Here is a 24,083-nt window from a genome sequence, read left to right on the forward strand (position 1 = left end):
CTTATTTGTGTTATAGCACGTGACTCAGATATAGCCTAGACAATTAATTGATGTTTACCTACCTGCTTGAGCAAAATTTTGGTAGGCTTGGCCCCTATACAGTATGTAGCTATGTGACTATGCAACAGTATGTAGCTATGTAGCTATGTGACCCTAAGAAACTAATGTCATCCAGCACCCCACCCCATCCCCCCTTCCCTCTTCTGTAGAATGAGAAAATTGGGCTCCATCTCTCTAAGGTCTCTTGCAATTCTCAGATTCTCTGTGTCAATATTGATTGACTTGGTTGCCCTAGCTATGGAACTGAAGGTTGGTAAAGATAATCTTTAGAACACACATGGAAAAGAGAAGGGTCTGTGCCAGGCACTTAGTAGTGCATTAGGACTAATTCTCATTCTGTAGCTGAAGAAATGTAGAGGAAAACATCCTGAGGGAAGATTTCTGTAGTTTTTTGGATCTTCAAGACACATTATTTTTCCCTTAATGGCTTGAATGATAGGGTCGTATGGTGTATAATTGCATACAATTAATCTAACCATAACCAAAATACAAATTAGATTGAATGAGCAAGAGAGAGAATGATAGATAATTTAAGGAAAAGCTTTCAGGGGGGCATATATAGTTCATTTGCCCCAAAAATATGATAGTTGGAACATGAAGGCATGGAGATTCCTCTTGGTCTAGTCACGGTTAAACAATGTGCCACACAGTTACACAATGACCATGCAATTCAGTAGGAGGGCTTGTGGAATTCTTACATGCCTGTAAGATAACACATCAGGTACACCCTTTTTCCTCCTGAAAGTCTACCACAGGAAAACAGGAAGATCTGAGGCTTAACCTCTAAGCCTGTTTGCTTATCCGCAAAATGAAGATAATGCTCTACCTACATTAGGGGTGATTAGGAAGATCAAAGGAGAAAACTCTTTCAGCACTATGTGTGCCTGCCCACAGGACTCACTCCCTAAATCATACCATGAATATTGTCACTCATCATTACCTTTATAATTTAGAAAAGAATAATAAAATTGTATAAAAAATTTAGGAAAGAATATATACTATTTCATATTACTATTGCTTATATCAACTTGATAGAATTTGTTTTTTAGCGAGTCCTTGCTTAGATACATGTAAATGCAGACGGTGATTGGGACTCAATTTAGTGATATACACTTGCAAAATTCATATATAATATATATATGAGTATACTTACATATGCTCATTCACATTCGTATTCATATTTATTATATACACATATTTACAGCCAAAAACACTTTCTTCTTGAAATGTTTAATAAAGTCTCCATAAAATTGTCTCACATTTCCACCTCTCTTTGAAGTATAGAAATTCCCTGTTTCTTTATGGAGGAAGAAAATGGATCATGTTTTTTCCGAATATTTCATTCTTTAGTAATTCATATGTTACTGGGAAAGTACAACCATTCATTCACTCAGTTAATGTTTGCTGAGCACCTAAGTATATAGGTGCATAATTATTTTTCCCTATCAGAAAATTTGATATGACAAGACCATGGTCATCCAACAAATATTTATCAAGCAGTGACTATGTGCCCCGGTCTCATGTTTCAAAAAGAATCTGCAAACCTCAGTTGGAAGTGGTTTATTCCATCTTTTGGGGTTGGTTTCTGGAATTACTACTTTATCGGGTGGTGTTCACCCAGTAGGTCACATGCATTCACTGAAATAGGTGTGTTGCTTGTGTAAATAATTAGATTCCTCCTCAGTCAGCAATACATACCAGCGGTATCAGCAATCAGGGAGAAAAACAGGAGGCATTTTGCAAAAAATGCTCATTAGGTTAATTCATTTTACTTTTTGTATTATGCTTGTAACTTACTTTTCAACAATTTCCCTTTTAATCTCACTGAGTGGGGAATATCCATTTTAAGAGATACTGCTTTTTTAGGAAGTCCGTTCAGGTGTTTAAATTATTTACAAGGCCTCTGTTACTTTCTATTGAATTATAGCTCTCTAGAATATCGTGGGTTTTATTTTTGTTCTCACTGTCATTATCAACACCACTGTTTACTTCTTGGTACAGTAATAAACCAGCAGGACGTAGAGATTCTAATTCATATTGCTTGTACATTTCTGACTAAGAGTTCCACCTAAGCCTGATAAAAAGAGAGAATAATGAGCCCCTGTATTCCTTCGTCCTTTTGTTAATACAGTTTCATCTCTCTACCCTGAGTATTGTTTTGGTTTTGTTTGTTTCCTAGGATATTTTAAAGCAAATCCAAGATATGTAATTTCACCCAGAAATATTAACTACATACTTTTAAAATTATGACTAAAACTTTCTGATTTTATTAAAAACGTCTTTTTCCAATTGGTTTGCTCAAATAAAGACCCCCCCAAGTCTACCTATTACCTTTGATTGTAGTTTCTCAAGTCGCTTCTTAATCTAGAAGAGTCCCATAGTTGGATTCCATACTCCTGACTTATTGAAGAAATAAGTTCAGTTGTCCTACAGAAGGTCCCACAGTTTATATTTCCCAAGAATAGGTAGTAAAATCAGATTTTGATTAGGTTCAAGTTCAAGCTCTAAGGCAAGTATATTTTAGGTAATTCTATGTTCTTCCTATTGTATTGTATGATGTCTACCAGTTATCCCTATTATTAATGATAATATTGTAACTTAATACCTGCTCCTTTGGTGGAGAAGATTTCAGGAATCCATATTGGGGGTGCCCTAACTCAAGTGCTCTAAGTAGCTTGATTTTAGTGTTTTAATTCCCTGAGTGAAAATTTTTCTTTTTGTAACTTAATGTTATGTTGTCAAAATTTTTTTAAAGTCATAGAGCCCAAAAACAACATAGATCTATTCTGACATGTGTTGGTTAATCTAGAATGACCTAATTTGTCAAGGGAGGTTTCCATGGAATGCCATGTTGCCAAAAAGACGTTTAAACATTCTCTCCTCGGTGAAGGGGCACATTCCCAAGAATATGCTTTCAGCACTACAAAGAGGGACTGGTATAAAAAATTACAAATAATTAGTAAATATAAATTTTTGATGAATAAAAATAAATTGCTTAAAGATTTTTATTTCCTAAGATACTGGGTTTTTGTTTGTTGCAGGAAGAAATCTTTCCTGTTTTCTGCTCTGTATGCTGCCTTTATCTTTGGTGGTCGGCACCTGATGAACAAACGGGCAAAGTTTGAACTGAGAAAACCATTAGTGCTCTGGTCTCTGACCCTTGCAGTCTTCAGGTAGGTTTTTCTTCATTTTCCCAATGCAATCCATCCATTTCATCAGACTTGGCTGAAAGAAGCCGTGCTTGAGCATTTTATAGCATGTATTTTTGACTGTTCAATACATTGAGGATAAAATAAAGCCATGTCCAGAGAGTAGGCCTTCAATGCAACCAACTTGCCGTATTATACTCGGTCTCTTTATTTTCAGGCTATCTCCTTTCTTGTCCAAACTGCTCAGCAGTGATCCAGTTTATCTCGTAGGCCTAGAAGCAATGTGTCAGTTCCATTATTGTTGTTGCTTAAATATAGCCGAAGGGCTAAATGCAAAGCCACACTGGTAAACTATTGATCAATGGCAGAGTAGGGTTTAAATGTGCTGGGTATGCTGTTACTGACTAATATGTAATCAAAAAATGGTACCCCAACACATGAGTGGATACTGGACACCTATCTCTGTCAGTATTACTAGACCAGAGAATGCTGTTAGCTCTGCATCCCCAAAGGCACCATTCACCCCCATTGCCTGGAGCTGACTTGCTGGCCTATGTTTATGCAACCAGTTCTTAACATTGTACTGGCTAGAACTCATCGTAGAGGCTGTCAGGACCAGGCCCATCTCTCCAGAGGCACCTGGCAGCCAACATTCAGACACATTCTTGGAAGCTTGAAGGAGCTTTTCTAGCTTTGTAATATTTGATGATCTAGGCCATCACAAGATTAATTAGCACACAGCTGGTATCCATACAAGTGCCAGAAAATACTTTCAACACTAACAAAGGCACCTGCTCTATTTGTGTTCTGCTTGTCAAACCCACAAGTTTGTAACTAGGCTTGGGGTAAGGGGGAGTGGAGGAGATATCCTACAAATAAGTAACTATTTTAATATTTATGACTATTCATTTTTATTTTTTCATACTACATATTAACTGTTCCACTAAGCAGAAATAGATGGTATCATTAAAACCCTCATTAGTCATTTAAGGCTTTTTTAAAAAGGATCGGGCAGGAAGAGAATTTTCATAAACTCTGACGATCTGCACATTTCCATTATGTCAGATCCCTGCCTCCAAACACTCATTTGCGTGCTTCCCGTGGCTATCCTCTGATTCGGTGCGTTTTGTAAGTTCTACATTTGAAGTACTCCTGATTTGGATCTGTCACTAAAAAATTCTTCAATTTTAATCTGAATCAGGACATGATTCTCTATAATACAAAGTAGCATTTTTCATTTTTGTTCACATCTAAGGTTCACAGAGCCTGATTCTACTAAAGTATTTTTGTATTTGAGGAAAAAGTTATCTTTTTTTTTTTTTTAAGATTTTAATTATTTAGTTTAGAGAGAGTGAGCCTGAGCACAGGGCTGGGGGGAGGAGCAGAGGGAGAAGGAAAAGGAGGCACACCCACACGGGGCTCAATCCCACAACCCTGAGATCTTGACTGGAGCCGAAATCGAGAGTCAGGAGCTAGCCAACTGAGGCACCCAGGTGTCCCAAGGAAAAAGTTAATCTTTATCCTAATGATGCCTTTCAGCATTTTACATAGTTTTCAACAAAAGCCTTTATCTTTTGTTTTTTTAAAAAAACTTGAACACTTAGGAGCAGAGAAGAGTACAAGGAGCGCCCCGGTGCCCCAGTTACCCTGCTGAAAGAATTATTACCAAAATGGGTTAATCTTCTTTCACCTACCAACTTTCCTCTTTCCCCCAAATTCTTTGGAAATAATACAAACTTAACTATTTTTGAATGAAATGATACCACTTCTAAAAGTTAAGTACTCATTTTTAAACACCGACCAGAGTATTATGATCACTTAAATGAGTAATCATCTATTATCCTTCAGTGTTCAGATTTTCCCAGTTGTCTCATAAAATTTTTTTTCAATTTATCTTTAAGAATCTGGATCAAAATAAGATCCATACATTTCCATTGGTTGGTTTCTCTTAACTTAGAGTTTTCTACTTTCCTCTCTCCTCAGCCCTCCCCCAACTCCCAGCTCCCCATCCATCCTTCAAAGAAAGCACACATTTGCCCCTCTCAGTTTCCCCAGACTTGTTGATCTTGCTGATTGCATTCTGCTGCCCCCTGTATTTCTTATCAGTTGGTAGTTAGATCTAGAAGTTTGATTATATTTAGTTTTCACATCCGACAAGAAGAAATTTACCTTTATCAACTATGCAGTTATCCTAAAGTATATAGAGTTATTATAGCAAAGGCAGTATAAGTGCTTGGTTCTTTTGCCATATTTATCATTTTCCAAAAGATAAATTAATTTGATTACCTGGCACGTAAATAACAATGTTTCTTTTTCCTTAGGTATCATTATGAACTCATGGATTTAGACTTTATGTGTCATTGATTTTTAGATGAATTTGATTTAGGTATGTTTTTGTTCATTGCTCTTATTCTTTTTGATGCTGAATTATCCATCTTTGGCCAGTGTGAGTCTCTTCGAGTTGGCTCCTGAATCCTTTCACATGCACTGATAGTGCTCATAGCTTGATTTTTTTTTTTTTTTGGCGGCGGGGCGGGGAGCGGGGATGACAAGATATTCCAGGCCAGGCATATTGCATATTCCTTACCCAGAACTGGAGTGAGCCATTTCTCCAAGGAGCCCCAGCTTCTTTGGGGGAGGGGAGATAGTATTTACAAACCACTGAGTTCTGGGGGTGGGGTGGTTGTTGTGGCTAAGGTAGTTCTTATTTCTAGGCCTTTCAGAGGCCAGAAACAGAAATTTTTTTTTCAAGAGCTGGCTCTGATACTTGTAGTTCATATTTGCTAGTAGAGAGTATTTTACTTATGTTCTTACACCTCCTTCCTCTCATGCCAAAATCCAAGTTCCCAAAAGAATATATTTTTGAATGGCTTTTACCTTACTGTAATTAACAAATTTTCAAGTCCATCTGCCAATGGGGCCCAACAGAGAAGTTAAAAAATTCCTTGCTCGGGAGACATTCTTGCATTCAATGGCCTGCTTCTGTTCGACTTCCCCCCTCTTCACCACTATAGGATAAGATATGATCTATTTGGAAAAAGAAAGAAAGGGAAAGAGAACCAAAATTTTGAGTTAGAGGAATTAAAAATGCAGGGAGGGGAGGAACAGCTAGTTTTGTGTGTGTGTGTTTTTTTTAAATCATTGAAAATGTGATTTTGTGTGTGTGTATGTGTCTGTATTTTGCTGCTTAGGAATAATTTCAAGCTCGCCCATTAGCTTTTTGTAGTAGCCAGAGACTGATTTGCAGATGCCACACACTGTGTTTATTCATGGATGAAGACAACTGAGATAGGAATTAATTTGGATATGCCAAGTACTTAAGCAAAAATAAAACCCTGTCTTCATACCAATCTACTTCAGAAAGTGGTGTGGGGTTTAATCTAGTTTGGCAAGAATTGCTTATAGAATATTCTTCTTTCTCTTTACTTTTGGATATTGACTGAATATATGATAGTAGCCTTCATACAAGCCATATACCATTTAATTTATTGAAAGCTGTCCTAAGTTTGGATGGAGTCAGTAGAATATGATCACGACTGAGTTTCCACCAGGCCTGCAATGTATTCATTTTATTTGAGAATGATTTCTCCAAGTTTTCCTGGCAGTTTCTCCCCATCACCCAGCACCTGCCCCACCCTTTTCAGATTCCAATCATCAGCGTCTGCTGTCATTGAGTCCCTAGGGATGATGACACAGTGCCCTACCTACATCCCACCTGACCTAAGGACAAGCATTTCCTTATTTGATGAGCTAATTCTGTGTGGCATTCGGCCCTAGATATTTGAATCTTTCCTTAGGATAAATACTGAGAAAAATTCTGGTACTTTGAATTAGTAAATCCTTTAGATGAGATTGTTTCTCCCGGCAAAAATCATCAAACACTTCAAGGTGCCTCTGATCCATTCTTCTTCAACATCACTAAGTCATTAAACTATGTTGCTATGGTAGCTCGGCTGGGTTACTACAGTTGATTTGTAAAGCATTTTCTATGTATTTATTTAATAACTCCAAATCCTTCTAGATGGGGTAGAGATGTGCGTGCTTCTGACTCCAGCAGCCTTCATCCGGTATCTGTGGGGCAGTGTTTTCTTGTCTTTGGTAGCATTAGGAGTTTTAATTGGCCTTCCTGGTCTCCGACTTATTAACAGTTCAAAGCAGGGGGCCTAGTCAGTGTACATCAGGGTAAGATGTGCTGCATATTTTTAGATGCCAGTATCACACTTGCTCCAGATTTGCTTACTCATGTTTCCTGGTGATTCACTCTGGCCTCAACCTTGTTAGCTTTTATTTGCACAAAGCCAAATGTTCTGGGGCGCCTGGGTGGCTCAGTCATTAAGCATCTGCCTTCGGCTCAGGTCATGATCCCAAGGTCCTGGGATCAAGCCCCACATCAGGCTCCCTGCTCTGCGGGAAGCCTGCTTTTCCCTCTCCCACTCCTCCTGCTTGTGTTCCCTCTCTTACTGTGTCTCTCTCTGTCAAATAAATAAAATCTTAAAAAAAAAAAAAAGACCAACCAAAAATAATCACTTTAAAAAAAGAAAAAAGCCAAATGTTCTGTGCTTTGCAGTTTGACTTCTCACCTTGTTATTAACTGGCCATTTTTCCCATTGAAACTCATTTTTATTTCCTGGCTGTATTTTTTGTCATTAAATTTCAGTGTCGGCTTTTTTTTTTTAAGAGGTATTCGAATAAGTCAATTTTAATAAGATCTTCTACACACACATTTGCTACTGAAAATTGAAATAGCACAAAAAAATTTTATTACAATTTTTGAAAACCACAAAATCTAGCATACACATCTGCCCTAAGTATAAAATATATTCAAGCTTAATAAAAAAAAAAATTCTTTGTCTTTCTTTAGTGAGATTTCCAAGAACAAAGTGTTTAAAGACAGCACCAGAAACATTTAGAAAAGTATGTTTAACAGTGCAGAGCAGCAGATGAATGGTGTTTAATTAAATCTATTTGTGATTTTTTTTTACACACACATCAGTGTTGAATATCTGGAGAATTATTAGTAACAGTCTTATTATTGTTAAGCAACAAATACATAGTAAAACCAACTGAAACTATTCAGATGACAAAATATGACATCTAAAAAACTTGTTGAAGGGGAAATACATCACTGAACTGTATAATGAATGGATGTTGAAAATGACAAATTTCAGAATAACTTAATCAATTTATACTGAAGCATCTCTGGTCTAGAATTTTGTTCTATGGTTACCAAAAGTGGTCACTCTTGATCTACAAAGAACAACATTACAGAGAATGATTCTGGTGATAGTAATGATATAAAAGAAATGGGTATATAAACTGTAAATGTGACAGGAGTAAAGCTCCTTTTGTATTGATAACAGGTTAGAAATTTCACATTTTTAAATGTAGCACCAAGGGAGGCAAAAGTAACAAAGGAAAAGATACCTCTAGAAAGCATATGTTGAGTGGTAAAAAAAAAAAAAAAAAAGCAAGCTGCTGAATAATCATGGGAATGTAATGCCTCATCTGAAAAGTTTCATAACCCATAAATTAACACTACATTTTATTTATTAACATATGCAGTAATAGCAAAAAAAATAACATTTGAAAGGTTCAGGCTAGTGATTATCTCTGTTTCTGGCGAGGCAGAAGGAATGAGGGTCGAATGAAGTCTTCAGCTCTTTTTTTGTAAGATTTTTATGTCATTACAAATAGGTCAAACAAAATAAAGATAATTGCTTTGATACAAAGTATGGATGGCAGGTTTTTTGTTTTTTGTTTTAGTTGAAAGCAAATAATGAAAAAAATCTACTTTTCAAAAGAAAAGCTAGCAATTGTACTTAATAAGATTCTGGCAAAATGCTGGTATACATTAAATAAAACAAGCTTATATCCAAACACAAATTTTACCCTATTGACCCTCATACTTCCCCTCCCTCCCTAATGGCAAGTTTATAGTTAGAATTAAGAATACTTTGTGTCTTCTCTTTTCAGACAACTGTTCTGAGTAAGAATGTATGTATGACTGAAAGAATAATTTTAGGACATCTCTTTTCTGTCCATTTGTTGTTTGACTCTTAAAGACCATCTAGTATTTCTATATTGTATACAGATATATGGTCTGATGGACAACGTATAGACAGATGGAAGTCAGATATTGCTCATTTAAACATTTGTTCATCATCTCATTTTGTCAAAATGTTTTGTTTCTCCGTAGAGTCTATTTGAAAATGTAAAATATGACTTTATTGATATATATATTGGCATATATATGTATGTGTGTGTGTGTATATATATATATATCTCAATACTTTTTGCCTTTCTTCCTCTCTGGATTTTGTGCCATTTTATCAAAGAACCATAGAAATCATTGCATGCTTTGCTTCTGATGCCATATTTATAAATCATAGCTTCTGTCTCATTTTTTAAACTGTAACTAATAGATGTATAGAAAAATCTTCGTTCCTGAAGGCAGGGTGTATAAAAGTTTTCTTTGCCGAATCAAATAGATTTTTCTCAAAAATCAACTGTAAAACCACAGAGACTAGACATAACACAATAGCCAGATAACATGATTGTTTCAAAGGTCAGGCCCAAGAACGACAGCAAAACACATTTTGTTTCCCTTTGCATCAAGAGAAATGTGAAGCATCTACACTGAATAAAAAACCCAATAAATTACTAAGGCAGGAAGCCTAATAAACAGTAAAGGCAGAAAAGTCCACTGCCCTAGGAAAATTCATCCCTACATTTTACTCGGTACTTCCAGAGTTGACTTCCTTCCCTGATGAAGGGCACCCTGTTAACATTTTCATACATGAAGATGACAAGGTCGAGTCTGAAAGATAATGACTTTCTTTAGCATTTTGAGTTGAATTTGAGTCCCTTCCTACCTGAGAGCTGCTTAATACTCTCCACAGTTGGACTCAGTTTGAATATCAATTTTGCTATTCTGTTAAAACTACTTTTGCAGCAGAGGAACTACCGAACAGATGACCACTACAGGATAAAGAGAGCTCTTTTCCCTGCCTGCTCCTCCTCAGTGTGTGACACACACACACACACACACACACACACACACACACACACACATGAACCCTTTAGGCACTCCCCCTCCACACTTCATTAGTCGTGCCAGGAGCATCGATTGAGAGGAGTTACAGGACCTAAGCTACTTCATTAACCAGAATAGACTATAGCCTCAAATGACAATGAAGTGACACTAATTGAATCGCTTGACTCCTTTTGAGAAAACAAGAGCAATAATAAAGATAAGGAAGGGCAACTCTCCATCCTTGAAAAAGTAAGAGAGCGCTTATAAACTGGGATCTATACATGCTCACTGGCTCTGGACAGCCCTCGTTCTCTGCCCCTTGTCCCGCTGTAATGATTCGTAGCTCCCCTCTCACTCGCAAAATGTCCCAACTTAAATGGGAAATGAAATGGCTCTTCTGTTTATACCCACAGAGAGATTGTGTTGGCTCGACGAAACAGGAAAAGGAGAAATACCAATAATCATTTGCCAACTTCGCCCTAACAGGTTTTTCTTTTTAGCATTGCCTCGCCCCTGAAAATTGCTCCCCTATCTGTAACCCTTCAAAATATCTGGCATATCATCACTCAAATTTAAAATCTTCAAGCCAGGTCCCTTTTTGTTGACCCCATGAAATATCTCAAAATTTGTCACCATTTTCTTAGCGAACATCTTTAAATCCTTCAAAATATTGTAACCAGTCACTAGGTTATATATAATTCTTCTCAAATATCTGGGGTAGCTGTCTACACCTCTCCATGTCCACACTGGCCACTCCAGTCATGACTTTCACCGCTTTACTGCTTGAGTATTTGCCGCCACTAATTGCCATCTCCCAAATGTTTTCTCTGTCCAAGCGACTCCACACTCCACCCATTCCATTTTCCTGTCTAAACTTCCATTGAAACCCCTTTGCCTATCAGTTAAAACTTCAATCTGTCCATAAAAAAAATGACGATCTTACCCTGACCCACCTTTCACCACTGCCCCATACACATCTTCCATTCAAGGCAACATACGTTTCCATTCAAAACAAACACACTTTGCCCATCCTAATTTCATGTCTCTGAACACCCCACACCTCCTTCTCTTTCTTCATTCTTCCTCCATTTTTTTTTCCTTTAAGTATTAACCATCGCTTGGATTTCACTTAGAATGCCATCTCTATGAAGTCTTAACACATATCACTTTAGGACGTATCACAGCTTCTACCAAGCTCGCTGCTGTGCATCATTTAACCAGACCATATGCTGCCTTCCCAATGTGCCTCCTGGGAGACTATATGAGTTCCTTGAGGCCAAACTGTGTCAGGCTGTTCCTGGAACACCTTGGCATGCACAGAGTTTCTGAATTAATAGATTAAAAAAAGTCTCACCTTTGGCCGCTCCTCCAGTCATGTGCGCTCGGCATTTTCAGTCATTTCACTGTTCATCCTTTATATTTCTTGTGGTCACTTGTGTCAGACATACCCCAGTCCAGTCTGCATTTGGTATCATGAGGCTTCATCTGTGAAACTATAGGCAAACTTTAGGAAATCTGGAAAAGACAAGAAACACTAAGAGTTGGCAAGAATGCAGAAGAAAGGGAACCCCTGTGCACTTTTGGTGGGAATGTAAATTGACATAGCCATTATGGAAAACCAAATGGAGGGTTCTTAAAAAATTAGAACTAGAACTACCGTATGACCCAGCAATTCCATTTCTGGGGATTTATCTGGAGGAAACGAAAACATTAACTTAAAGATACATGCACCTCTGTGTTCATTGCAGCATTACTTATAATAGCCAAGACACGGAAGCAACTTAAGTGCCCATCGATGGATGAATGGGTAAAGAAAATGTGAAAGAGAGAGAGAGAATGGAATATGATTTGTCCATAAAAAGGAATAAAATCTTGCCATTTGTGACAACATGGATGGACCTTGAGAGTATTATGCTAAGTGAAAATGAGCCAGCCAAAGACAAAGATTACTGTATAATCTCATACATATGTGGAATCTTAAAAGAAAGCAAAAAATTGCAAACTCAGAGAATAGGTTGGTGGTTGCCACAGGCAGGGGGTAGGAGGTAGGCAAGAAGGCAGAAAGGTACAGACTGTCAGTTATGAAGTAAGTACAGCATGTGGATGTAATGTACCGTGTGGTGACTATAGTTAACAGCACTGTAGTGCATATTTGACAGTGGCTAAGAGAATAGATCTTAAAAGCTCTCAGCACAAGAACAAAGATCATAACTGTATTGATGGATGTTAACTAGACTCATTGTGGTGACCATTTTGCAATATGTATAAATATTGAATTATTCGGTTGTACACCTAAAACTAATATAATGCTCCATGTCATTTATATCTCAATTAAAAAAAAAAAAAAGAAATCTGAGATTGATGTTATGTAATTGCAGGGGCCTTCCAAAGGCCTGCAAAGCCCTACACAATCTGGTCTTTGTTATTCTCTGACCTCCCCTCCTCCTCCCCTCCTCGCCTCCTCCTCTCCCCTTCTCTGCCATCCCCCCAGCCCCCCGTCCCCCCTCAGCCCCATTCCTTAAACGTGCTAGTTAGGCTGCTCCTTCAGGTTCCTCCCACTTTCCCTCCTCTCCCCAGAATGCTCCTTGTCTGGGTATTCCAATGGCTTCTCCCTCGTCTTCAAGTCTTTGCTCAAATTTTACCTTCTTGAGGCGCCTGGGTGGCTCAGTCGTTAAGCATCTGCCTTCGTTTCACTAGCCTTTGGAGATGTATCCTGAAAGAAGTTGCTGTGGCCAATGTCAAACAGGTTACTGCCCATGTTCTTCTCTAGGATTTTGATGGATTCCTGTCTCACACTGAGGTCTTTCATCCATTTTGAGTTTATCTTTGTGTATGGTGTTAGAGAATGGCCGAGTTTCATTCTTCTGCATATAACTGTCCAATTTTCCCAGCACCATACGTTTGGGACTTCATCAAAATAAAAAGCTTCTGCACAACAAAGGAAACAGTCAACAAAACAAAGAGGCAACCCCCAGAATGGGAGAAGACATTTGCAAATGACACTACAGACAAAGCGCTGATTTCCAAGGTCTATAAAGAACTTCTCAAACTCAACACCCAAAAAACAAATAATCAAGTCAAAAAATGGGCAGAAGATATGAACAGACACTTCTCCAAAGAAGATATACAAATGGCTAACAGACACATGAAAAAATGTTCATCATCATTAGCTATCAGGGAAATTCAAATCAAAACCACACGGAGATACCACCTTACACCAGTTAGAGTGGCAAAAATTGACAAGGCAAGAAACAACAAATGTTGGAGAGGTTGTGGAGAAAGGGGAACCCTCTTACACTGTTGGTGGGAATGCAAGCTGGTACAGCCACTTTGGATAACAGTGTGGAGGTGCCTTAAAAAATTAAAAATAGAGCTACACCATGGACCCAGCAATTGCACTGCTGGGTATTTACCCCAAAGACACAGATGTAGTGAAAAGAAGGGCCACATACACCCCATGTTCATAGCAGCAATGTCCACAATAGTCAAACTGTGGAAAGAGCCAAGACAAATGGATAAAGAAGATGTGGTCCATATATACAGTGGAATACTACTCAGCCATCAGAAAGGATGAATACCCAACTTTTACATCAACATGGATGGGACTGGAGGAGATTTTGCTACGTGAAGTAAGTCAAGCAGAGAAAGTCAATTATCATATGGTTTCACTTATTTGTGGAACATAAGGACATTAGGAGAAGGAAGGGAAAAATAAAGGGGGGGAATTGGAGGGGGAGACGAATCATGAGAGACTATGGACCCCGAGAAACAAACTGAGGGTTTTAGAGGGGAGGGGGCTGGGGGATGAGTTAGCCCGGTGATGGGTATTAAGGAGGGCATGTACTGCAGGGAGCCCTGGGTGTTACACGAAAACAATCGAGTTGTGGATCACTACAACAAAAACTAATGATGTGGGGCACCTGGGTGGCTGAATTGGTTAAGCGACTGCCTTCGGCTCAGGTCATGATCATGGAGTCTCAGGATCGAGTCCCACATCAGGCTCCCTGCACAGCAGGGAGTCTGCTTCTCCCTCTGACTCTACCTCCTCTCATGCTCATTCTCTCTCTCAAATAAATAAAATCTTAAAAAAAAAAGTAATGATGTATTGTATGGTGACTAACATAACATAATAAAATTAAATTAAATAAAAAAAAAGCCTCTGCCTTCAACTCAGGTCATGATCCCAGGATCGAGCCCCGTATCCAGGTCCCTGCTCCGCGGGAAGCCTGCTTCTCCCTCTCCCACTCCCCCTGCTTGTATTCCCTCTCTCGCTGTCTCTCTCTCTCTCTCTCTCTCTCTGTCAAATAAATAAATAAAATCTTCAAAAAAAATTTTTTTTACCTTCTTGGTAAGACCTTCTTCAGCCTTTCTCTCTAAAATCACAACAGTCCCCGCCACACACTCCTTACTGCCCTTGCCTGATTTATTTTTCTCCTTGGCACTTGCTACCTTCTAGCCCACTCTATGTTTTACTAATCTTGTTCATTCTCCTCCTACTGAACTATGAATGCCACAAGGGCAGGAATTTTTGTCTGCTCTTATGCTGCATCTGTAAGGTCCAAATAGGTGCTATATATATATATATATATATATATATATATTTTTTTAATCAAAAAGGGAAATGAACAGAGGGGGACCTTGTAAACAGTTGTTAGTAACTCTCCTTTCCTTTTTTGGAAAGTCTTTCTTTCCAAAGGGGGAAATAAGAAAAATTTTCCGCTTCTCCCTTGAATCCGGGAACTACCAATTTTTAATTCCAAGAGAACAATAATTAAGTAAGTAAATGTATGATATTTTCTTGTTTTTTTTTTAAATAAAAATGTGCATTGTGAAGGAGAATTCCAAGCTGCTGTGAAAAGGACTTACTGACAAGAAGCCAGGAAAACAAAGGTCATTCTGCTTTGCAGGTGGCACTTTGGGCTCTGGCCAGTGAGCAGGCTGGCCCCTCCTTACTTTAGGATGGGCAGTGACTGCAAGTCACTCTGTGGCTCCAGACTTGCCTGATTTATCTATTTCCTTCCAAAAACATCCACTCATTGTGTAATGATTAAGTCCAGATAGGACATAAGCTTATGATTTATGGCAGTTTGTTATAAATGTAAAAAGTTTAGGGGTGCCTGGGTGGCTCAGTTGGTTAAATGTGTGACTCTTGGTTTTGGCTCAGGTGAACTCATAGTCGTGAGATCGAGCCCCTGGCAGGGTCCGAGCTCAGCTTGGAATCTGCTTGAGATTCTTTACCACAATCTCTCTCTCTCCCCCTCAAAATCTTTTTTAAAAAAAGTTTATAGAAAACTCGGACCATCACCAATGAAAGGCATGGAAAGAGCTGCAGGTTAATGTAAGCACAGGTAAAGAATGGCCTCTCCTTCTGCCAAAAAGGCAGTCCACTTGGCAACATTTGCCTACTTATAATTGGAAATGCTATTCAGTAGTATTTTTTTATTAAATAATTTCTTTTTCTAGTTATAGAAGAGAAAAGTCCCTCTGTATAAGACTGAAACCATGGGAAACACAGAGAAAGCCTTTAATCTCACTACACACAGATATTTATTGTTAATATTTTGGCACATGCCTTTTCTGTAATTTAACACTAAACTTGAGATTCTTTCATTGTAATTTCAATTCTCTGTAATATATTTGAGTTAGGACAAAAACGGGACTTCAGTAATATGTTCCTATTACTGCTGCTATAACAACTTGAGACAGCTGACTTGTACGACGTCTTCCATCATTTTACCAAAATGAATTAGTATTTAAATAGCTGGAGTATGATAGTTTTTCTGAAACGTGTGTGAGAAATAACGTGAGCATTCTTGAAGAGATCGCATGGTAATTTAGGATATAAGTATAATAACCCCTAGAGCATTTTTTAAGGATTGTTCTGGGTTAAGACTGAGTTAAGGATTGCAGTATTTAAACTTCTATGTTACCTCACAAATTTTTAAGCAATCCTTTATGTTAGCGAGGTAAAAAAAAAAAAAAGAACAAAAACCAACTGAACAAAAACTGTAAGATTTTGAATGAAGAATTGATTCCTTAAAAAAATGTTCAGACCTAACTTTTTATGAAATTGCCTAATCTGGAATGCATCAGATGATGCTGACATTGGTAATTTTTTAAAATTTTAAAATGCTGAAGTACAGTTGACATATAATGACATATAATGTTATATTAGTTTCATGGTGATTCAACAATTCCATATATCATGCAGCTGCTCACCATGAGAAGTCTGATTTACCATCTGTCACCATATAAAGTTATTACAATACCGTTGACTACTCTCTATGCTGTACCCTTCATCCCAGTGACTTATTTATTTTATAACTGCAAGTTTGAGCCTCTTAATCCCCTTTACTTATTTTGCCCATCTCCCCACCCCCATTATTAAGTTGACTTAACCACAGTAGTAGACTGGCTGAACGCATCCGAAAAAGGAATGACATGCGAAAGTACTACAAGTTTTTTTCTGAAGAGGGCCATTTAGTAAGCAGAAACTTAATTGAAAATACTGAGAACTGAATCTTCCTTCCCTTCATGGTCCCCATGTCCTCAAGGACAGTGGAGAACCATAGAAAAGACATGAGATCAGGGTTCAATAAAGAAACATTGGTCACTTACACTAGGATTACCCACTGCTGTTAAATAAGTAAAAGTCATCCTCCTAAATATAATGCCTTTCCCATATGAAACAACTATTGCAAGCTTCTTCTGACCTCAATCTTAAAAGTATTGGCAGTTCTTTCATGAAAGCAATCAATTTTTCTCCTCTGGATTTCAACCCAGCACTCCAGCTAGGACCTGCTCATTTGTTTTTGATGATGCCATGGACCTGACAGGTTGCCTAGCTCTCACTTGAGTTTGCATGTGAAATAGAGCGCCTGGGTTTCTCCCTTACAACCAGCAATTCCTTTAGCCAGTGCTACCAACAGTTTAACTGGTAGCTAGGTCTCCTTGCAATTCTTTCCCTACCATTTGTTGCAAAACATTTGCAGGTGAAAATTGGTGGGGGTTGTTTGCTCCCTTCCTGTCAATTGCTTATACTAAATTGTCATGCCGGTAGGAGTCTGTAGTACCCAAGCAATCTTCACTGCCTTCATTTGCATTCATAATAGTTCTTACAGTTTTCAGAGCCTTAGGATTTGGAATCAAATATATATAATTAAAATACTTCATTGTTCATACATGGCATTTCCCTAACGGCATAATAAAACAATGGTTTACTTTTCCTCCTTCCATTTCATTACTACTGGTATAAGGGTGGACAGAGAGGTGGCCTTTTTAAATTTTTTCATCCTGGGAAGTGGATAAGCATCACAGACTTAGAAAGGATGTGCAGGGTAATTGAAGTAGCCAAGAGAGATTGCTCACTGATTCTAGGCATTTGTTTTAACCCAGAGCTGGAGCGGAAATCTTCAATACAGCTTTCCATAATTGTCTACAGTTTGAAATTATGAATCATTAGCTACTCAGGATCGTCTTATGTGGGAGATATTGATTTGGGTTCTCTATAAGGGTTTAGCTTTAAACTGGAGTTACACTAGGTTGGTACCGGGGGAAGAAAAAAAAAATTCAAAAGTGTCCAGAGCAAGACTGCAGAACTTAGGAGAGGAGAGCTGAGAAGAAACCTAATTCTTAGAACTTTTGCAATCTTGAGCAGACAGTCTGGCTCAGGAGATTTTATCTTAACATCTTGTAATGTTTAATGCCACCTCATATGTTTTTGCTGAGACCAAACCCATTTTTAATCACACCTAGGAGTGAAGGAAATGTACTTGAGTGTTCTCTAATCTGCTGATTGATATCTCTAGGATGTGTATGTAATTTTCTGTGCTCCTATGGACTTTGATCCTTAAGTTCACAGAGTAGAACTGGGTTAAAGTTTGAAGTCATTAAAAGAAAAGGCAGATTCCAGATTAAGATGGCAACAGAGGAAGATCCTGAACTCACCTCCTCCCATGGACACACCAAATCTATAGCTACATATGGAACAGTTTCCTCTGAAAAAAAATTTTAAAAACCAGCTGAGAGACTCCTACACATCAGGTGAACGGGAAAAAACCCACATTGAAGTTGGTAGGAGTGACTTGAGACACAGTCTCATCATAAACCCCACCCTAGGCACAATGACCCATAATAGGGAGGTCAGCTGAAAACCTGGAGCTTTTTGCTGAGGAGTGAAGTGTTTGAACCCCACATCAGACATCCCAACTTTTAAGATGTGCACCTGGGACATGAAGCCCCAAAACATCTAGCTTTGAAAATCAATGAGGTTTGAGCACACAAGACCTGTAGGGCTATATCAACCCGAGAAGCGGCTCTTAAAAGACTTGTGTGCTGGCGCTCACCCATCCCGGGGCCCAGTGAGAAACAGCTGATCAAGAGGCTCATTTGTTTATTTGAAAGCATCAGACTAAGGAGCAAGCATCTAATTTAACACACATGTAGGGGGCTGCTGGGGTACTCTCCAGGGACAGAGGCCGGTGGGCACCATCTTTGTGCTCTCCTCTGCCTTGCTCCAGCTTGCAGGTGTTTCCCAGAAAGGAACATATGGTCTTGTCTGCTGCCCTGATTTTTGTGGCTGCTGCCAGGGGACACCTCCAGATCAGCTTGCCGTGGTGACCAGCAGGCTTATGTTTGTGGTTTCAGGACTGTATATTTGCACTTGTTATAAGCTGCTCTGCCTGAGGGTCTATCACCCAATCAACCTGAATCTAAGAGCTGAGAGAGATCCTCCCATTTGGGACATTGATAGATCTTGGCATATCCTCAACTACTGGGAGACATTAAAAATAAAATAGACTGCTTGGATAATCACAAAGGTTTGTTAGACCAGATGGACTTATCAGATATATACAGAACATTCCATCGAAAGGCAATAGAATACATTCTTCTCAAGCATACGTGGAACATTCTCTGGGAGAGATAATATATTAAGCCAGAACACAGAACATTCCATCGAAAGGCAATAGAGTACATTCTTCTCAAGCATACGTGGAACATTCTCTGGGAGAGATAATATATTAAGCCATAACACAAGTCTTTATAAACTTAAGAGGATTGAAATTATACCAAGCATCTTTTCCAAGCACAGTAACATGACCAGAAATCAATTACAAGAAGAAAACTGGGAAATTTGCAAATATGCAGAGATTAAACAACATGCTCCCGAACAACAAGTGGGTCAAAGAAGAAATCAAAAGAAAAATTAAAAATACCTTGAAACAAATGAAAATGGAAATATAACATAGCAAAACATACAGGATGCAGCAAAGGCAATAATAAGAGAGAAGTTTATAGCGATAAATGCCTAGCTCAAGAAAGAAGAAAATCTCAACCTAACGTCACGAAAAAGAAAAAGAAAAACAAAGCCCAAAGTTAGCAGAGGGAAGTATATCACAAAGATTAGGACAGAAATAAATGAAATAGAGACTAAAGAAAAATAAAGGCCAATGAAACTAAGAGCTGGTTCTTGAAAAGATAAACAATTGACAAATCTTTATCTGGACTAACCTAGTAAAAAAGAGAGGATTCAAATAAATTCAGAAATGAAAGAGGAGATCTTTAAACTGATACTACAGAAATACAAAGCATCATAAGAGATTACTGTGAGCAATTATATGCCCACAAATTGGACATCCCAGAAGAAATGGGTAAATTCCTAAAAACATACACCCTACAAAGAAAATCAGAACAGACCTACTACTAGTAAGGAGATTAAATGAGTTAAAAAAAACACAAACACAAACACAGACAAAAGCCCAGGCAGCTTCACTGCTGAATTCTACCAAACATTCAAAAGAATTAATACCAATCCCTCTCGAACTCATACAAAGTATAGAAAAGGAAGGATTACTTCCACACTCATTTTACAAAGTCAGCATTACCCTGATACCAAAACCAAACAAGGATGCCACAATTAAAGAATATTACAGGCCAATATTCCTGATAAATATAGATGGAAAAATATTCTACAAAATTTTAGCAAACTGAATTGCACAAGTGGCTCCGTCATTAAGCGTCTGCCTTGAGCTCAGGTCATGATCCCAGGGTCCTGGGATCGAGCCCCGCATCGGGCTCCCTGCTCAGCAGGAAGCCTGCTTCTCCCTACCGCACATCTCCTGCTTGTGTTCCCTCTTTCACTGTGTCTCTCTCTGTCAAATAAATAAATAAAATCTTTTAAAAAAAAATCATAAAACATGATCAAGAGGGGTGTATTCCAGGGATGCAAGGATGTTTCTACATCCTCAAGTGAATATGATACATCGCATTAACCAAATGAAGGATAAAAATCATTAAATCATTTTAAGCTACAGGAAAAAGTATTTGACAAAATTCAACATCCACTTATGATGAAAAATTCTTAACACAGTGGGCATAGAGGGAACATACCTCAACATAATATTAAGACCATATATGGCAAACCCACAACTAACATTACACTCAGTGATGAAAAGCTGAAAGCTTTTCCTCTAAGATCAGGAACAAGACAAGGATGCCCACTCTTGCCACTTTTATTCAATATAGTACTGGAAGTCCTAGACAGAGCAATTAGGCAAGAAAAAGAAATAAAAGACATCCAGATCAGAAAGGAAGAAGTAAAACTGTCGTGCTTTGCAGATGACATGGTGTTGCATATAGAAAACCCTAAAGTATCTACCAAAAACCTGTTAGAAATAATAAATGAATACAATAAATTTGCAAGATACAAAATTGTTATACAAAAATTTATTATGTTTTTACACACTCATAATGAACTAGCAGACAGAGAAACTAAGAAAAAAATCCCATTTACAATTACATCAGAATGAATAAACTATTTAGGAATAAATTTAACCAAAGAGGATAAAGACCTACACACTGAAAACTAAAGACACTGATAAAAAGAAGAAAAAAAATTGAAGAAGATGCAAATAAATGGAAAGATAATCTGTGCTCATGGACTGAAAGAGTTAATATTGTTGAAGTGTCCATAATACCCAAAGCAACCTACAGATTCAATGCAATCCCTATCAAAATTCTAATAACATTTTTCACAGAGATAGAACATACAATCCTGAAATTCATATGGAACCTCAGAGGTCTCCAAATAACAAAAGGAATCTTGAGAAAGGAGTGAAGCTGGAAGCATCACTATAGCTGTATTAGAAAGCTGTAGTAATCAAAACAAGATGATATTGGCATAAAAACAGACCCATAGATCAGCACACAGAATAGAGAGCCCAGAAATAAACCCACACATATATGCCAATTAATTTATGACAGAGGAGCTGAGAATATACAATGGGGAAAGAACAGTCTCTTCAATAAATGGTCCTGGGAAAACTAGATAGCCAAATACAAAAGAATGAAACTCGACTGCTATCTTACACCATACACAAAAATTAACTCAAAACGGATTAAATACTTAAATGTAAGATCTGAAATCATAAAACTCGTGGAAGAAAACACAGGCAGTAAGCTCTTTGACATTGGTCTTAGTAATGATTTTTCTGGATCTGAAACCAAAAGCAAAGACAACAAAAGTAAAAAATAAACAAATGGGACTACATCAAACTAAAAAACTTTTGCACAGCAAACGGACCATAAACAAAATGAAAAAAAACAACCTACAGAATGGAAGAAAATATTTTCAAATCATATATCTGATAAGGGGTTAATATCCAAAATATATGAAGCTCATAAAACTCAATAGCAAAAAAAAAGACAATCCAATTAAACTGAGCAGATCTGAATGGACATTTTTTCGAAAAAGACATACAGATGGCCAACAGGTACATGAAAAAGTGTTCAACATCACTAATCATTAGGGAAATGCAAAATCAAAACTACAATGAGGTAGCAACTCACACTTGTTAGAATGGATGGCTATTAGCAAAAGACAAGAAATAACAAGTGTTGGTGAGCATGTGGAGAAAAGGAAACGTTAATAGGTTCTCATTTTGACTCCTATCATATTCAAGCCACAACATCATGATATCGGTTTTGGCGCAAATTCCACACGCAGTTCACTGAAACCTTTGAGTAGAAGTGACTGGAGGGACTGGAAACCTCTGAACCTAGCGTCAGGGTCACCTCGGTCTGGCAATCCATTATTTCTTGTTACCTTAAACACTTCTAGGCAAAAGGCTGTGAGATGTTTTACAAATCCTCAATAGATCTATAATTTTAAACCCTTCAAAAAATTAATTAAGCCATGTATTTGGAATCTTTATTCAAGGAGGCAGAAAAAATATTAACTCCTCCTTCATCCCACTATAAATTTTAAATGATTATTTCTTAATGCAACTTAAGTAACTATACAAAGGAAAAGATGAGTTTCTCTGATGTGATATTAACAGCAGGTGCACACTAAGAAACTCATTCAGGAATTTTTATAGAATGAAGAGGAGTATCAGAGACAGCTGGGCTTGCCAACCACTGGAAGTCTTTTACTGTTTCCTGAATTGGACCAAGTCCAAAATGGAGAATAATTACTCTTTCTGACTGCCAAGTTTTCAGACTGTTCACATAACCCTGGTCTTGTAGTAGGAAAGAAATGTAAGCCAAGGTGCAAGAATAGCAACTGAATTTTATAAAAAATACTTCTAAGGGAGAAGTTTTCTGAGTGTTCTGGTTGCCCTAACAGAATACTAAATAAAGGATTATCTTATCAAAACCACAAAAAATAAAGGAGAGGAAAAAATCAAATTTATTATCCACTCAGGCTTTATAGTAATATAAGAGCTAAGGATTTCAACTGGACTTCTCTGGGACTTGTAAGTTCATTGATGAAAATCTTTGTGGAAGGAGAGGGACAAAAAGTAGTTCTCAATATTAAATGGAAAATTTTTATCCTGAAAACTCTTCATTTTCCAAAAAAATTTTGGATTACTCTGATTTAAAACAACCATGTCCCCTCTCTTGACAATAGCGAAGAAATCCTAGGTTTTGCCCTAACTTTCCAAACCTAATAACCAATTTAGATGATATATGCTAGGTGCTTTATCTATACTATCTTAATCATCCTCACAACAGACCTATGAAGGAAATACTATTATAAGGGTGTCACATTTTTTGAGATAGAGGAATTCCTTGAAAATTTCAAAATATTCAAGTATTGCAGAACGTTCATAATTCAAAATCTGTTTTCTCATAGGAATAATTTTATTTTTTAAAATCTTTTTTTTAAATATAGGTAATACCTTTATCTATTTATTTATTTGTAATTAACCTCTATGCCCCAAGTGGGCCTTGAACTCAAAACCTGGACATGAACAGTTGCACACTGTACCTACTGAGCCAGCCAGGGGCCTCCCCCATAGGACTCATTTTAAACACAACAATAAATACATGCCTAATAGTAACTTCATTGTGTTAAATTTTGTTTCTTCATTCCAAAGTTCTTGGTTTCTGATACATGTTTCTCTGTTCTACCCCCCACTTAATGAATACTTGGATGGCATTGTTATAATTTACCAGCCATGACTGTTAAAGTAACAGCTCAGTAGTCCCCAAAAATCACACCCAGGACTACTGAGGCACCTAAAGAACAGCATAGTTCAGAAGATGCTGAGGAGAGATGGTATTTCTGTTTCCCACTAATGTGGTACTCTCTTGTGGCAATATTATAGTTTGTATCAGTTTGGCTGTCAACTTGGCAATTTTGTCATTCTTGAGTATATTTTAGATATAGGGCATTCATATTCCTTCAGATTTTACATGTCACAAGTGTCCTTATTAATATTGTATATACCAATATTTCAAAATGTCATGCTCCACCTCTATGTAAAATGCAACTATGTCCCTATTGCCAGATGAAGGAACTAATGCTTAGTGATTAAGAAATTTACCCACAGACGCAG

The 24,083-nt window shown here is 37.7% G+C and overlaps 1 protein-coding gene across 1 annotated transcript in view; it reads left to right on the forward strand.

The window, feature by feature from the left end:
- The window catches only part of ELOVL6 (ELOVL fatty acid elongase 6), a 138,662-nt gene that overhangs the window by 89,278 nt on the left and 25,301 nt on the right, over nucleotides 1–24,083 (forward strand). The window contains exon 2 of the mRNA XM_028121304.2: nucleotides 3,102–3,233. Within this exon, the coding sequence (XP_027977105.1) occupies nucleotides 3,102–3,233 (132 nt within the window). The remainder of the gene's footprint in view (nucleotides 1–3,101; nucleotides 3,234–24,083) is intronic.

Source organism: Eumetopias jubatus, unplaced genomic scaffold, assembly GCF_037043125.1.
Source record: "Eumetopias jubatus isolate StellerSeaLion01/CBP00866 unplaced genomic scaffold, mEumJub1_p1.0 scaffold_2, whole genome shotgun sequence".
NCBI classification, from domain to species: domain Eukaryota; kingdom Metazoa; phylum Chordata; class Mammalia; order Carnivora; family Otariidae; genus Eumetopias; species Eumetopias jubatus.